Source organism: Phocoena sinus, chromosome 12, assembly GCF_008692025.1.
Source record: "Phocoena sinus isolate mPhoSin1 chromosome 12, mPhoSin1.pri, whole genome shotgun sequence".
NCBI classification, from domain to species: domain Eukaryota; kingdom Metazoa; phylum Chordata; class Mammalia; order Artiodactyla; family Phocoenidae; genus Phocoena; species Phocoena sinus.
In genome coordinates, this window is record NC_045774.1 from 77,762,691 (window position 1) to 77,780,893 (window position 18,203).

Here is an 18,203-nt window from a genome sequence, read left to right on the forward strand (position 1 = left end):
ACCTAGGTACTGGTGTTGCTTGGAGCCGCGTATGGGTGATACCCCGATGTATTTGTTGAAGCCGAAGGAGGCGCACGGATGGTGCTGGTGGTCGTGGTCCCAGAGCCCGTTTGTTTCTTGAATTCTGATGACCTCCTTTCTAGACGGGCTGTAGGAGCGAGCGCGCTCACTGCAAACTGTTTTCCTGAGACACTGAACTGCTGAGAGGCTGAAGTGGGAGGGTGGAGCGGACGGTTTAATTTCACAGTGTGCTTGTGTTTGTGATACTTGTACAGTTTTGCAGTTGTTTTTTTTCCTCTCTCTCATCTTTCCTGTCGACTCACAGTTAAAGGGGAGGGATTAAATGGAAAGCACAGATTCCTAAAATCAGATATGAAAAATTAGTTTGTATTGTACCGAGAGTTTATGACTTGAATCCCGAAGTATAAAATGCAGTATTGGCCATTTCCTTCTAAGGCGATATTACTGGCGCCTCCTTCTAACTTGGGTGTGGCCCTCAGGGCTGGATAAAATTCCAGAGTGGCGAGGTCAGAGACTGCGGCTGGCTCCACCTAGCGCTGGCCGGGCCTACTGGGGTCGGGGGGTGGGGTGGGGTGGGGGGGACGGTACTTAGGAGCCTAGTAAGGGACCTAATAAGGAGCCTAGTGAGGCTGTGCACGTGCCCGCGGCTGAGGGTGCGAGTGTAACTGGAGGGGCGTGCAGCAAGCTCGGAAGAAGATAGAAGCATGGACAGGACGCCCTCAACCCCATTCCGGCCAGAACCGTGGCTTCCGGGTGTTCGGATTGGGAGAGGGGCCAGGGGATGGGACCTGGAGGAGACGGCGATAGGACCCGGCGGGAGCTTCCTTGGCGGGGAAGAGAACCGGGAGGGAGGATAGGAGGGAGGGAGAGAGAAAAAGGGAAGGTGATGGAGAGCCGGCGTTGGCACTCGCCGCGCGGCAAGAGTTGCACGGCTCCGGCGGACCGGACCTGGACTCTATAAAAGGAGCCCGACCGCTCCGCCACTCACACGCTCCTCCCGGACCGGCGTATGCCGCGTCCCTGCAGCTCCCCCAGACACCTGCCCCTTCCCCGCCCGCCGCGCCAGGTCCCCCAGACCCGTGCGCCCAGCGGCATGGCTCCGAGCGGCGCCCTTGGGACCGAGGTGGCGGCGGCGGCGCGGCGCGATCAGCCGCAGCCGCAGCCCCCGAGTCCCACCTCTTGCGGCCCCTTCTCCGCGGGGCAGCTCGCCGGAGTGGACAGCGCGTGAAAAGAAGGGCGGGCAGAGCTCCGGCGCGAGGCGCGGCGCAGCGCGGCTCCCACATTTCACCCCGCCCAGCTTTGGCGACCGCGGCCGCCGCAGGAAAACTGCCCCAGCCTGGGGAGGAGGGCGGGAATGCAAGATCAGGACCCCTCAATGGCCTGCAAGATTTGGTCTCGACAGCTAGGAAACTCGTGCGGGCCGAGTCTGCAGATCCCGGAGCGCCCGGTTTAGGAGACGCTTAGCCCCGCGCAATTGGGGTAAGACCTCCCACCTGGCCGATGCTCCCTCCTCAAACAGAACCACAGCCTCCTCCTCCAGACGCCCCGGTGGGAGCCGGAGCGCAGCGGGGCTCTGTGGACCAGCCCTTAACAACCCGGGGCTAAGACGGGGCGTAGAGAGGAACAGCCAGAGACGCGGCGGCAGCGACGGGCGCCCCGAAGTGCAGGGGACGCGCCCGCCGGCCTCGTCTGCCTCGCCCTTGACCTCTAGGTTCACCTGGGAACCTGGGTGGAGGAGTAATTGAGGAACCCACGGATCCGACTAGCCACCAGGGGACAAGACTCTGGTCCCTTCAGCGGTCCTTTCCTCGTCCTCGTCCGCTCCATGCCCGAGAGCTGCGCTTGGAAAGACATGGAGGAAGCGGGCGCTCAGTGTGCCTCGCCGCTGTCCGTGAGCTCCCAGACGGGGCTTTCGCAAGCCAACGTCTCTGCTGCTCCCTCCCACAACTGCAGCTCCGAGAGCTACATTTACCAGGACTCCATAGCCCTGCCCTGGAAAGTAGTACTGGTCGTGCTGCTGGCGCTCTTCACCTTGGCCACCACGCTCTCCAATGCGTTTGTGATCGCCACTGTGTACCGGACGCGGAAGCTGCATACCCCCGCCAACTACCTGATCGCCTCCCTGGCGGTCACCGACCTGCTGGTATCCATCCTGGTCATGCCCGTCAGCACCATGTACACGGTCACGGGCCGCTGGACGCTGGGCCAGGTGGTGTGCGACTTCTGGCTGTCATCGGACATCACCTGTTGCACTGCTTCCATCTTGCACCTCTGTGTCATCGCCCTGGACCGCTACTGGGCAATCACGGACGCCGTGGAGTACTCGGCTAAAAGGACTCCCAGGAGGGCGGCGGTCATGATCGCGCTCGTGTGGGTCTTCTCCATCTCCATCTCGCTGCCGCCCTTCTTCTGGCGTCAGGCCAAAGCCGAGGAGGAGGTGTCGAACTGCGTGGTGAACACGGATCACATCCTCTACACTGTCTACTCCACGGTGGGAGCTTTCTACTTCCCCACCCTGCTGCTCATCGCCCTCTATGGCCGCATCTACGTGGAAGCCCGCTCCCGGATTTTGAAACAGACGCCCAACAGAACCGGCAAGCGTCTGACCCGAGCCCAGCTGGTTACTGACTCGCCCGGGTCCACGTCTTCCGTCACCTCCATTAATTCGCGGGCTGCAGACTTACCCAGCGAATCGGGGTCTCCTGTGTACGTGAACCAAGTCAAAGTGCGAGTCTCCGACGCCCTGCTGGAGAAGAAGAAACTCATGGCCGCTAGGGAGCGCAAAGCCACCAAGACCCTGGGAATCATTTTGGGAGCGTTCATTGTGTGTTGGCTGCCCTTCTTCATCATCTCCCTGGTGATGCCTATCTGCAAGGATGCCTGCTGGTTCCACCTGGCCATCTTTGACTTCTTCACGTGGTTGGGCTATGTCAACTCCCTCATCAACCCCATCATCTATACCATGTCCAACGAGGACTTCAAACAAGCGCTCCATAAACTGATACGCTTTAAGTGCACAAGTTGACTTGTTAATTGCAGTGGGGTCGCCTAAGCGGCCTTTGGGGGACCATGTTGTGTCTGGTTCCACAGGTAGGTCGACTCTTTGACTGTTACTGGGTCGGAGTGAGGCTCTCTCTTGTGAGCAAGGGCAATGGATCCTGAGAAGCCAGGACAGCCCTGCGAGAGCTCTAAAGGAGAACTGTTCAAACAGCTGAGGAGGGGGCTCACTTTCTCCCCTCAAACCCCAGTTTCAGCACCGACCCTGCCACAGCCCATCGCAAGGGGGGTTGCAACTTTCAGAAAATCGATGATGGAAAAGGGATCCCTGCCCTGCTTTGGTATCATGGATGATGCCCCCTAGAACCAGAAGTACTTGTAGTTCTTGTCTGGAGCCTGTCTGAGACATGATCTACATACAGCCTGGTAGTACTTGAACTAGACACTAATACCCTGTGTTTGGGGGAGAACTTTGTGTTACAGCTTCATTTAAGAACAGTTACTTTGGCATCCTTCAGTCTTCATTCAGTTTTTGTTCATTTAAACTTGATTGGAGAAACTTGTGGATTTGGTGCTTCAAACCCTATGTGTGGCTTGAAGAGTTAACAGCAAAATTCTGATGTTAAGATCTCTATTTTTATTATAATTGAAACTATATGGGGTGGGGGGTGGATGGGGGCATTAAGCTGAAAACCAATGCCTATGATTGTTTGTTGTCTGCAGATCTCTAATTTTGTAATTCCTGTGTGGTGATTGTCAAACCTCATTCCTTAACAACTCAAACAAAATGTTACGTGTGCTAGTGCCAAAGTCTGCAGATTGCTTTTTCCTCCTAATTCCATGTACCTGTCATTTTACACAATTAAATCCCCAGAAATGGGGGATATGATGGGTGACTCAACCCAAGCTGCTGCTATATTTCCTATTAACGCCACTGATGAAACTGATGGGTATAAGATATATAAGTTCCTTTGCAAGAAAAGTATTTTTAATCCCAATTGAGTGAGCTATGAAGGAGACAGATGAGATAGGAATGGTTCTTATACAATTAAGGAATGGGTGGCAACAGGAGGATGTATATTTTGACTTGTAAAAAATCTTAAATGCATGAGACTTTTTTCTGACAGTCATTTGCACGCTCCTTCCCATCTGTAATTCCTTTGTGTGCTAACATATAAAGTAACCAATAGAACTAGCTCCTTTCTCCAAAAATCTTCAAAATAGTAAAACCTCTAAAAACCATGTTAAAGATAAAAACCTGTTTCTTTTCCCTTGCTATTGAAGTTTGAGTAGGAACAAAGATTATTAGAAAATGACATGCAAGGACTTTCAAAAAGCTTAGAGAAGCTAACATTGAGCCTGTTTTCCTGTAACTCACGGAACCAAACCTCAGACTTGCTGGGCAACTAGGAAACTAACAAGCTTTTGAACCTTGGAGATTTGTCATTGACCTGACACTTCAATGAAAATACATACTATCAGTAATACTTTAAATTTATCTCTTTTTTTTTTCAAATTCTAAAATTACTTAGTTGTTATCTCAAATTCACTCTGAGGACTCCCCGACACAGGGCAAGATCACACACTAATAGATGAAATATGCATGATATGAATAAAATGGAGTAGCCCCTAAGGATTACCTGCATGAAAAATGAATGTCTGTGGAACATTTATTATGCCAAAGAAGATTCACACTCCGTTCTTTAGAGAGATTTCTGCAGGTGATACCTTTTGTCTGCAGAAACAAGTTGTCTTTGTAAAATGGATTCACTCCCTGCTTGAAGCTCCCCAGTCCAGACTGTCAGACAGTAGATGTATTGAGCTGAAGTACACTGCTTCCCTGCTGTGCAGCCCTTTACTCTGGCATAATGACTCTTGAAAATATCCTATTCAAAGATTCACACGTAAACTAAGTACAAAAGAAGATTTTGATCAACATTGACACCTGTCACTGGAGTAAGAGAAAATTGTAGGCATTAGATAATCCTAAATTTCTGCTGTATCCCCACGTCTCTCTGTTCATTTTTTGTGACATTTCTCCCATGGAGAAATCTAGCTTACTACCGAGAAGACTGTGCACAGAGCGTGATATTTATTTTTATGTTATTAGTACGTTTGTGTTTTTGTCAAGGCTTTTTCTTGGGCCTTAGAAACAATTAAGCCAACTTCTAGGAGCCTAAGAGGGCAAAATTAATCGAAACCAATAGCCATTTACAAGTGATTTCTTTATAGGGCACCTGCAATGATGTGTCCTCATATTAACAAAACATGGTCAATTTAGTCAAACGGGTTGTTTGCCACTTATAGATGACCTACCTAAATTTTTGCTTGACTATTTGGCTGAATTGACTGGATTGGGGTCATACTGTATGAAGTAGAAGCTTGTAAACCCTTGTAGTTATAAGAGATCCAGACTTCTCATCCACCATTGCACATGATTATGCAAAGCGTATTTTTCATCCTAGGGGTATGTAGTTAAGACTGTTAAGCGCCTTTTCAGTTACTGCTGCCTATAGCATAGTATGGCTTTTTTTGCAGAACATTATATGGGAGATGGAAATATTTAACTGGCATAGAAATGAAAGTATATTTTCATTGGCTGTGGTAACAAATAACACTGCACTGCAGTGTTGAACTGCACAAAATTTCACACAAATATATGAATGTGTGTTCATCCCCAAATACCAATATTGTCTTGTGTTTCTAGGAATTTTAGAGTTTCCTTTCTAAGAATGGACACTGCACCTATGAATGAACAGTTATTGACTTCAACACATTTTCTACAGACCAATCTTCTTCATTCTTCCTCTCTATTATCTTAGTATTACCTTCTTGCGTCAGGAAACCCTGAGTGGACTGTAATTCACTGAAGCAGCAAAAGCTCACATTATGTGTATTTGATGGAGTTAATGTGACTGCAAATTGCCTTTTCCACCTTTCAAAACATGTGTAATTCAAAATGAAGTTTAGGAAAATAATGAAATAAAAGTCCTTTTTTGTGTCCTAAAAAGCATTGGGTGGTAATTCTATTATTATGGAAAGACTGGTTCACTGGATTCTGGGTTGCAATTAGGAGTTTGAACCTTCAAGAGAGAAAAGTTGATGATAAATGATACTCTGGTGCAAGTACTGCCACAATTTGAGGGATTTAGTTTATATCCGGAGGAAGAATTTAAAAGGAATTAGACACAGTCTGCAAAGAGGGCAAGTCAGTTCCACTATCCCAGGGGTTTTCCAGATCACCATTCTTAGAAGGAATGTTTAGTCTCTAGGCTGGGGAATTAGATTCCAAGGCACTACATGGTGCTTGAAATACAGAAAAAGGAAAGGGAGGACCTGAGTTAGAAGCAGGCCTGGGGGAGACCTAAGAGGAGGAGACCAACCTATCTGAACACTGGAGAAGTAGACAGAAAACATAGCTTTTGGAATCAGAAAGTTCTAGGTTTGAGCTGCACATAGAGCTTGTTATCGCTGTGTGGTTTGCGATTTGTTGCAAAGGCTTAGAGCCTATACATGTAAAGCGCTTATCAAGATTTCTAAGCTCTCAGCAGATGATACTTCCTCTTTAGCCATGATTTTGTCACGGCCTTCTTTGTGGGTGCAGGGCACCTGTAGCTGAGAAAACCTTGAGGGCTATTTGAGAAAGCTTGCACTGGGCAAGACCAAACTAGCCCAAATGGGAGAAACATGGCTAAGCTAGAAGCAACTGAGGCTTGGAGCCTTTCAGACTTACCCCCTGGGCTGGCGACACACAGCCAAGCGGCCAAAAGGGAGCAGAAGAGACGGTTTGCTGTGGTTCTGGTGGCCCAGAGGAAACTGCCGAATATTTCATTTCCTGTAGCGCCCTCTCTGTCTTTTTTTTTTTTTTAAAGGCTTCAAATGCTTGGCTTATTTATTTATTTATTTTTGGCTGTGTTGGGTCTTCGTTTCTGTGTGAGGGCTTTCTCTAGTTGCGGCGAGCGGGGGCCACTCTTCATCGCGGTGCGCGGCCCTCTCACTATCGCGGCCTCTGCTGTTGCGGAGCACAGGCTCCAGACGCGCAGGCTCAGTAGCTGTGGCGCACGGGTCTAGTTGCTCCGCGGCATGTGGGATCTTCCCAGACCAGAGCTCGAACCCGTGTCCCTTGCATTAGCAGGCGGATTCTCAACTACAGCGCCACCAGGGAAGCCCCTCTCAGTCATTTTAAAACTCTCTTTTCTCTTTATTGTCCAGAGATTTCCAGTTGTTTCCCAGACTCCAAAGGCCCTCACCGCTTCCACGTCTCTCCCCAGTGTCTCATTTTCCACTTCTCTGCTTTTTTCTTACCTACGGAAAGCCATGATAACCAAGGATAACGCGTTGATCTCATATGGTTCTTATTTTAGCCGTGCAGGGCTGATTAGGTAGCCGAGGGTTTTTATATTATATCAAAGGAAATTTTTGACCGAAACGAATGGGCGAAAGCTTTCAACTTGGGGCTTCTACTGGAGTTTTCAGATGAGAAGAGGCCAGTAGGAGAAGGGGGCGGGAAATGAGGCTTCCAAACCCTTTCTCAAAGCCTATGCTTGAACAGTCCACCAGGGGGCAGAGCGCCTCTGAATTGCGCAGAGGACGCAGGTGCTCACCGTTCATAATCTGACTCCCTCTTCCTGGACCCTGCAAATGGTATCAACTTCTCTAGACTCAGTGAACATGAAGCTCCATGAGCCAAGAGATAAGGGGTTTATCATTTATTCAAAATAGCAGCTTTTTCAGAACTGCACATTCAGGCAGAGGATCCCTAAAATAAATCTAAAGTTTTTCTTCATATTTGCAAACTTAGTTATTTTCTTATTCTTCTCTTATCCTGAAGTAATGCTAAAATCTTAGTGCTTTAAAACATTGTGACCTTTGATTAATGTGACACTGGGTGAAGTCAGACATTAGAATACACAGAATTTATATGCAAAATAGAGAAAACAAATTGTTAAACTCTTTCATCATTATGATTTTTCTCATCACTGTGTTTTCTTTTCAGAATTTCATTGGCTTGAAGTTAATATATCCATAGTTCAAAGGTAGAACACTGCCACCTACCATTTAAAGAGAGGGTTGCTTCCCCCCCCCCGCAGAAGTAATGTGTGTTATATGTCAGTTTTTCCCAGAAGGCAGACTTTCCAGTCTGTGTAATTTTGACATTTACTTTAAAAACAGGTGTTTATAAATGTGAGTAAAATCTTATATATCACAAAAATAAATTTCTGTGTTAGAAAAGGATCATATATAATGAGAAAATAAGTGAGGTTATATCATTGCCATTCTCCTTAACTGTTACTCCCTAGCATTTTTACTGTCCCCAATGGGGAGTTTTCTATGTGCCATTTCACACACCTGTCAGTTAAATTAGACTTTCAAAGTCAACATCCACATTTTAGGATTATACTAGGATTTTCAGTGCTCCCTGAGAGAGACCCAGTCCCTGGAGTTGGGCCAGCTGACAGAGAGATTGTCTTAACACCATTGCAAGTATAGTTTGTAAAAGAAAATGCCCATTTCTTCTTACATATTTGCACGTTTTTCAAAAGATAGGAGAAACGCTTTTCAAAACTGCAAACTGGAAATCTATGTAACAAGAATGATCTTATAATATTTCTTGTACCTAAAGTGAACAGATGGTGATATAAGGAGCCATTTATGGCAAATGCTTAAAAGAATCTACACATGGCTTGTTCAAATGATGCGTGAAGTCATGACTCACATCCTCCCTGACTCTGTAGGAACATTCCACACATTAGCCTCTGACTGGTCATCCCATGTTGGTATAATCAGTTGAAATTTCAGGCTATCTTTTGCTCGCAAGTGTGTTGATGGGACTGCAGTGATAGAGCAGCCTACAAAGGGTAGGTTACTTGGTCCAGAGGCTGTGGGTACTTTTTTTTTTTAAACATCTTTATTGGAGTATAATTGCTTTACAATGGTGTGTTAGTTTCTGCTTTATAACAAAGTGAATCAGCTATACATATATCCCCATATCTCCTCCCTCTTGCGCCTCCCTCCCTCCCACCCTCCCGATCCCACCCCTCTAGGTGGTCACAAAGCACCGAGCTGATCTCCCTGTGCTATGTGGCTTCTTCCTACTAGCTATCTGTTTTACATTTGATAGTGTATATATGTCCATGCCACCCTCTCACTTTGTCCCAGCTTACCCTTCCCCCTCCACGTGTCCTCAAGTCCATTCTCTAGTAGGTCTGTGTCTTTATTCCTTTATAAAATAAGGTTCTTCATGACCTTTTTTTTTTTTTTAGATTCCATATATATGTGTTAGTATACTGTATTTGTTTTTCTCTTTCTGACTTACTTCACTCTTTATGACAGACTCTAGGTCCATCCACCTCACTACAAATAACTCAATTTTGTTTCTTTTTACGGCTGAGTAATATTCCATTGTATATATGTGCCACATCTTCTTTATCCATTCATCTGTTGATGGACACTTAGGTTGCTTCCACGTCCTGGCTATTGTAAATAGAGCTGCAATGAACATTGTGGTACGTGACTCTTTTCGAATATGGTTTTCTCAGGGTATATACCCAGTAGTGGGATTGCTGGGTCACATGGTAGTTCTATTTTTAGTTTTTTGAGGAACCTCCATACTGTTCTCCATAGTGTCTGTATCAATTCACATTCCCACCAACAGTGCAAGAGGGTTCCCTTTTCTCCACACCCTCTCCAGCATTTATTGTTTGTAGATTTTTTGATGATGGCCATTCTTACTGGTGTGAGATGATATCTCATTGTAGTTTTGATTTGCATTTCTCTAATGATTAATGATGTTGAGCATTCTTTCATGTGTTTGCCAGGGTACTTTTGTAAACACACCTGGTTGTCTCTTGTAAACTTATGTGCTAATCGAATTTGGGATAGTGTGTGTAGATCCACACCTCCCCCCTGTGATTCACCAGCCCATTCTTGGTCTGTTGAATACTCTCAGTGGGTTCAGCACCGGGCCGGTCTGTTTTTGTGGAGAAGCAGTTGTATGGTTCTTCATCTTTCTATCCTAGCCTTGCCCAACCTTAAGGTCCCAGAGTCCACTCTCTTTTCTCCTCTCTCTCAGAGACTTTCCAACAGAGTATAGCATGTTGGGATAATCACACATGGGGAGCTTGGAATCGGATGACATGAAGGTCCCCAACACTTTGGTAGATTTAAACTGCAAGCGTGAGTGTTCAAAATCAGAAAGACGAGTTTAAATGCATGTTTTGCAACCATGAGCAAGCTCCTCTGCGAATGTAATCATACGCACCTTTATGTTTGCATATAAAAATTAAATGGGATAATGCAATTGGTTCCAACCTTGACTGCATATTTGATTTATCAGGAGAGCTTAAAAAGACCTTTGCTCAGACCCTGTCTCAGACTAATTAAATTATGTTATCTGGAGTAGGGCCTGATAATCTTGTTTAAAAAACTCTCTCTGGGTAATTCTAATGTGTGACCAGGGTGAGATACACTGAGAATAATTATATGAAACTCTTAGAACAATGCTTGGCACACGCAGGATCCTTGGGTGTGAAAGGGGTCCCTGAATGCTATAGAAAGTCAAGTGGAATTGCTCTTTCATAGTTGTGCTTCTTGAAATTTAATGAGCCTGAGTCACCTGGGTTAAAATGCAGATTCTGATTCAGTAGGTCTATGGTGGGGCCTGAGATTATGCATTTCTGACGGGCTCTCAGGAAACACCAATGATGCTCCTCCATGGACCACACTCTGAGTATAACAGCTTAGTTATAGAGTATCTATCATTTCCTAAGGAGATATATATATATATATATATACATATATATATATATATATATATATATATATAATCTCCAAAACAAAAGCAACATAAAACTTGCAGATGAGAAAATGTGCTTTTTAATGTACAATACATTGTTTTCCTGACTTGTTTACATGGTATTCATGGCTCAGCTTCAGAAGATGTTGAATGCTTCCCCTTACATGCTCTTCCCCAGATGCTTCAAATCCTGTCTACCCTAAAACAAACAGCTTACTTCTGGATCTTGGTCAGCAAAGCATGACTCTCAGATTCAGTCCTTTGTTTTTACATCACTTCCAAATAAGGGCTTTGTCTTCTGTTTAAAAAAAAAAAAAAGAATTAATTAAAAATACAAAACAAATGATAAAACAACAAATAAAAGAAAGAAATAACAATTGTGAGCATATGGCAAATGGCATGATTTCCTTGTAATCTATTTCACTTAGTAAGCCCAGTTGGATTCCATCTGTTAACACACACAGACACGTACACACTTACATATTATGTAGAGTTCATCTTTTGTAAACACAAGTAACTATATAATCAAAGGTGAAAGCTCTGTGCTTTCCATCTATTATATTTTATTCTTATTATAGTTTAGAGACTTAATATCCTAGAGCAGTGATCTAGCAGCCTTTTGATTCCAGAGAAAACCCTTCCCCATGTTTTATTCCCAAAATACTTTGTGATTTTTTTTGTTTTCAGTGGCAGTAATTTAAACTGTTTGTGAGAAATATTTGTCAATTTCTTGGTACCCACCCATTCAACTAGAGACACTGTTGAGTTTCCTAAGCCTAGGCTGGGAACAAGAATCAAAGGATACTCCACAAAGGATCCTGTCTTTTGTTTATTTATTTATTTATTTATTTATTTATTTATTTCTTGAGTGTTTAAAATGAAACGAATAGTGTCAGTATCCAACCAGGTTTTCATTCTACATTACAGAACATAGTTCAAAGTCTTTCATCTCTTCCATGTGTAATCCTGATGCGTAGAGTTGGATTCCAGACATGTTGCTGGGAATTTAACTGCTTCACTTTAAAAGAGATTGGGGAGGAAGTAGCATTATTGAGGACTTACTCTGTGCCACATACTTTAAATAACCGCCCTCCCCCATTAGACCTTATGACACTATCGTGAATTGGGTATTATTTTTTTATGTTATCATCATCACAGTCATTATCATGAACGAGGTATTACAACAGTTTCATCCAGTTCTGTGATTTAGAGAATTATGGCAGCAGCCCCAGTTGAATAATTTGTATCATTATACTTGGAAAGGAGATGTAATATCAGGTCTGTTTCAGTTAGTCTTTAAGAAGAGCATTTTCTAAATGCTAATCTGAAACAGTAAAGTAGAATAGAACTTTAAGGGTTTATCTATAAGTTCAGTGTTGTGTCTAGGGAACACAGGTTTCCTTCTTGGTCTCCTCCCAAACTCTTGTCCCTCTCTGTCTGACTACAACCTTGACCATCCAGGGAACACATCATGGCCCCTGCCTCTTCCAAGGGAGTTGGTATAGATAAAAAGGTACATTTAAACTGCTGGATTTGGCAGTATTAAATATAAATGCTTTGGCTGTGATGAGTAATGCATGGCAGGAGATATTTCCCTTTTATGGAAAGTTACTGAGCGATATACATATGTCAAAAACTTGGGTACTTGAGACATATGCCTATTTTTACATGGAGTCAAATTTCTGAGTGAAAAGTAAATTCAGGCAAGTAACAGGATATTTTCAGGTATTAGGGTTGTTTTCTCATTATATAGATAAAAACTTTTAAATTAATGCTATTTTTTCTCTGTTTTTAAATTGTGTGTATTATTATCACAGCCCCTCTTTGCCAAGAGCTTTCCCTTTCGTTATTTTCCTCTCCCCTCTGTATCTTTCCCCAGAATTCTAAGACACTACCACTAACAACAAAAGCAGTAAATCTTGGAGGCAAAAACTTATCAGTATTCACTAAACTGACATAAAACCAAAACACTTAGACTAGACATAAAAGAAAAAATTTGCTTCCATCAAGGAGCAAACATTACAATAGTGAGTATGGGCTGTGGAATCTCCTCTGTTTTGGATAAAAGAGATATATAAATTGGAGAAAATTCTGCCCCCAATGCTTTTTGCCCTATGTCTTTGAGTATCATCACCCATTTTTAGTTGAAACAAAAAATACACAGCATACAAACTTTGGTAAATTTGGAATTAGAATCTAGACCTAGGCTGACCTTGGCTCCAATTCCAGATTTACCACTTGCCAGTTCTGTGACCTTTACCACACTGAGCATCCATTTCTTCACATGTTAATGTGGACCAAATAGTGTCTTACCCACAGATTTGTGATGAGGATTAAGCAAACTGCCATGTGGCAGTGCTCAGTCCAGAGGGTGCTTAAAACATGGTAGCTGTTGATTGGATTCCCTCTGTTCAGACAGAATAAGCCAGGTGTCTATCCAGAGACCATGGAATTTTGAGTCAGAAAAACTGTTTAAACTTCTGTTTTTTCTCCTTATTAGTATGCAATTTGGAACATGCTATTTAATCCCTGTAAATGTCAGTTTTCCTATACCTAAAATAGGGCTAATATGTCCCTCTTGAAAAGACTTTAAGATTGCATTATATAATAAGTGCAGACACCTGAGACAGTTCTTGGAGCAATGTGATTGCTCAGTAGAACTTAGTATTCTATTCTGTCAGCTTCCTTTCCTGTCTTTAGGAGCAAGGGTCTGATATTATATGCTATGCTTCCGTGTTCATAACATCCCTTTTATTGTTTTTCTTTTTCCTGAAGAGGAAAAAATATTTTATTACAAGTTCTTCAAATGGAAGACTCTTTAAGCCTGATGCAATCAATCTAATAGACACTAGACATACAACAGCACATATAAGTTACATGTAAGATCTCGGGTCACTCAGACATCCAAGGAAGGAAGTTGCCAACATCTGTAGTTCTGCTGGAAACAGTGAATGTTTTGGACCATTCATCATTGTGATCCCTTTTATTGTTGAAAGTGAGAACTGTACAGACTTATGATTTGGAACCAGTTCTATTGATGCTATTGCAAATCAATCATATGCTGGGATTTAAGAGATTCTAGAAAACTTACCCTGTTTCCTGCCTGATGTTTATTAATTAAGGATTCATTTCCTTTGTTTTAAAATATAAATACTTCTTGAAGTTTTATTACATCCCATTAGCCATCAGTCCTTTACACCTTAATGTAAATGAGTTTCTGAGTGCTGTAGATTGTCGGAGCCCAGAACATTAAAATAATCTGATTTTTTGTTTGCAGTAAAGTAAAACTTACAGGATAACATGGCAACAGAGTAGCAGAAAATAATATCGGTAAAAATACACTGCAACTTATTAAGCTTTTATGTTGCATTATGCACAGTGCTTAGTGTCTATATATTATATCATTTAATCCTCAAAACAATCCTAGGAGGAGGTGTAATCTCAATCTAAATAATAGGAATTCGGTTGAGAGAGAGTAATCTGTTCAAAGTTAGATCAAATACACATTAGAATCAGAATTCTCTTGTGCTCTTAACCATTGCATACCTAAAGCTATCATATCCCAAGAGCATTCATGGAGAACGTTCAGCCACTTGCCATATATATATATTTTGGTACGCGTGTCTCTCACTGTTGTGGCCTCTCCCGTTGCAGAGCACAGGCTCCGGATGCACAGGCTCAGCGGCCATGGCTTACAGGCCCAGCCGCTCCGCGGCATGTGGGATCTTCCCGGACCGGGGCACGAACCCGTGTCCCCTGCATCGGCAGGTGGACTCTCAACCACTGAGCCACCAAGGGAGCCCTAAAATAATCTGATTTTTGAATATTAGGGGATAAGAAAGGACTGGTTTTGAGCTATAACTCAAATACTTCTAGATAGACGAGAAAGAGTAGCAGCATGTCACAAGCAGTCATGTGAGGGCCCCAGGGGAAGAGTGAAATTTAAGAGATTATTGAACACAAAACTTACCTTCTTTCTAGTTTTAGTTAACAGTATGGTTGCATTTTGTACTGTATATTTCTGTAAGGTTTTTGATTATTTTAGATACCATGAGCATTCAAGTTTGCCAGAAGAAAAGATAATCTGGGATGGTAAATATATCACTGTATTCAGCTAGAAAAACAGAACTGAGCACATATAAGCTGTCTTGCTGTGCTTCTTAATGTTCACTGTGGGTTTCTCCATAGTAAAGGTGGCTGGCTGGTGTGTATTTCTAAGGGGAAAGACTCTGGCAGACACATGGAGGGGGCTTTCCTGGCCTCATGTAGATGCAGCCCCAAGTACCACAAGTATCTACTGAGTAGCTATTTGTCCACAATAACCCAAACCACTGTCCGGAAGCAATGAAATAATTTTAAAGGTCACTTAGTCTGCATTTAATCAAGTCTGTTTTCATCTTTGACTCCTAGTGTTACTTGGTGATGTTCATAAAACACAGATATTTGCTATAGCAACTGCCACAGTCTAACACAGCAGGGCGAATGGACTGGCCAGATTATTTTCATTCACGAAGGAGTTCCCTCCCCTACCTTTAAGAAATGATACCTATGACCTATTTTAGATCAAAAGAAGGAACCGAAACAAGACAGGTAGGAGGGGCAAAGACAAGGTATAACCAAGATTCACACTTCCACAAACAAGAGGATAATCACAATTACGGAGATTCTCCCCAAAGAGTGAGGGGTATGAGCCCCACATCAGGGTCCCCAGCCCAGGGGTCCTGTACCAGGAGGACAAAACCCCAGAATGTCTGGCTTTGAAAGCCAGCAGGGCTTGCATATAGGAGATCCAGAAGTCTGTAGGACACAGAGACTCCACTTTAAAGGGCAAACACAAAATCTCACATGTTCTGAGTTCCAGTGCAGAGGCAGCAATTTGAAAGAAGCCTGGGTCAGATACATCTGTTGATCTTGGACAGGAAGGAAGCCACTGGGATACCCCCTGGAGACATAGATGCTGACAGCAGCAATTTTTAGGGTACTCATTCTACCACAAGGACACTCCATTTCAGTGTCCTTTCTCTAGCTGGTTAGTACCAGGGGCTTACCTTCCTACCAGCAAGCCAACAAGAGTCCTGGGAAACCTGGGCCAAGCAGCCAGTCTTGCTAGAACCTGGACCCATCCTCCGGCAGGCTGGCATCAGCTCCAGGACCCACCAGTCCTCCAGGAAGCTGCCTCAGGACACAATCCTGCCTGCCAGTGGGCTGACAGCAGCTCCAGCCCTCGCCCTCCACCCCCAGGCCCTTTACCAGCCATGCCAGGACACAGGCCCACCTGCTAGTGGGTCAGCAGCCACTGAATGAGGCAGGGCCTGGCAGCCAACTAGCCAAGGGCCAGCCCCACCTACCAGCACATGCATAGTAGTTGGCTCTGCCACTATAGAAAGGTGCATACAGTCCACATAGAGGGAACCCCTAGAGCATATAACTCTAGTGGCCAGAGGGAAGTGAGCTGCTGGGCCCATAGGACATCTCCTACATAAGGTCACTTCTCCAAGATTAGGAAATGTAACCTATCTACCAAATACAGAGAAATAAACACAGAGAATTACAGAAAATGAGGTGGGAGAAGAATATGTTCCAAACAAAAGAACAAGACAAAACTTCAGAAGAACTAAGCAAAGTGGAGCTAAGCAACCTGTCCAATAAAGAGTTCAAGGGGGCTTCCCTGGTGGCGCAGTGGTTGGGAATCTGCCTGCCAATGCAGGGGATGCGGGTTCGAGCCCTGGTCTGGGAAGATCCCACATGCCGCGGAGCAACTGGGCCCGTGAGCCACAACTACTGAGCCTGCGCGTCTGGAGCCTGTGCTCCGCAACAAGAGAGGCTGCGATAGTGAGAGGTCCGCGCACCGCGATGAAGAGTGGCCCCCGCTTGCCACAACTAGAGAAAGCCCTCGCACAGAAACAAAGACCCAACACAGCCATAAATAAGTTAATTAATTTAAAAAAAAAAAAAAAAAAAAAAGAGTTCAAGGTAATGATCATAAAGATGCACAGTGAACTCAGGGAAGAATTGATGAACACAGTGAAAAGTTTAACAAAGATTTAGAAACTATAGAGAAGAACCATACAGAGCTGAGGAATACATTAACTGAAATAAAAAGTACACTAGAAGGCATCAACAGTAAATTAGATGATGCAGAGGAATGGGTCAGTAAACTAGAAGACAGAGTAGTGGAAACCACCCAAGCAGAAAAGAAAAAAGACTTTTTAAAAAATGAAGATAATTTTAGAGACTTGGGGGACAATATCAAGTGTACTAACATTCACATTCTAGATGTCCCAGTAGAAGAGAGAGAGAAAGAGGTGGAGAACTTATTGGAAGAAATAATAGTTGAAAACATCCATAATCTGAGAAAAGAAACAGACATCCAGGCCTGAGAAGAACAGAGAGTCCCAAGCAAGATGAACCCAAAGAGTCCACACCAAGATACATTATAAATAAAACGGCAAAAATTAAAGATAAAGGGAGAATTCTCAAAGGATTGAGAGAAAAGCAGCTAGTTAAGTACAAGGGAATTTCCATAAGACAGTCAGCAAACTCTTAAGGAGAAATTCTGCATGCCAGAATGGTGTGGCACAAAATATTGAAAGTGGTAAAAGAAAAAAACCCTACAAACAAGAATATTCTATCCAGCAAGGCTGTCATTCAGATTGGAAATACAGATAAATAATTTTACACACAAGCAAAATACACAAGAGTTCAGCACCACTAAGCTGGCATTATAAGAAATGTTCAAAGAATTTCTCTAAGCTGAAAAGAAAAGACCACAACTAGAAATACAAAAATTACAAAAAAAAGATCTCATAGGTAAAGGCAAACATACAGTAAATGTAGTAGATCCACAACTCATAAAGCTAATAGGAAGGTTATAAGACAAAAATAGTAAACTCATCTATATACACAATAACTAAAGGGATACACCAAACAGAAAATGTAAAATATGATGTTGAAAACATTGAACATGGGGAGAGTAAGTATGAAGGGTAGTTAGAATGTTTTTGAACTTAAGGGACCATTAACTTAAAATAATCACATATATACACAGGTTATTATATATGAACCTCATGGTAACCACCAACCAAAGCTATATAACAAAACTAGATAACAACAACACAACAAAAAGAAAGGAATCCAAACGTAAGACTAACTATAGTCATCAAATCACAAGGGGAGCGAGCAGGGGAGAGAGCAGAAGAAGAAGAAAGGAACAAAGAATAACTCCAAAATCAAGCAGAAAACAACGAACAAAATGACAATAAGTACATACCTATCAATAATTACCTTAAATGTAAATGAACTAATGCTCCAAGCAAAAGACATGGAGTGGCTGAGTGGATAAAAAATCAAGACTGATATATATGCTGCCTACAAGAGGCTCACTGCAGAT

General features: G+C 43.4%; 1 protein-coding gene across 1 annotated transcript; it reads left to right on the plus strand.

Moving 5' to 3' along the window:
• Positions 1-712: 712 nt before the first annotated feature.
• On the plus strand, positions 713-6,022 carry HTR1B (5-hydroxytryptamine receptor 1B). Its single transcript, XM_032651689.1, has one exon. The coding sequence runs from the start codon at positions 1,847-1,849 to the stop codon at positions 3,044-3,046; it is 1,200 nt and encodes a 399-aa protein (XP_032507580.1). The 5' UTR covers positions 713-1,846; the 3' UTR covers positions 3,047-6,022.
• The last annotated feature ends 12,181 nt before the right edge of the window (positions 6,023-18,203 follow it).

Bases quoted from the DNA above. Each gene is read 5' to 3' on its own strand.
- HTR1B (XM_032651689.1), top strand. From the start codon at position 1,847: ATGCCCGAGAGCTGCGCTTGGAAAGACATGGAGGAAGCGGGCGCTCAG.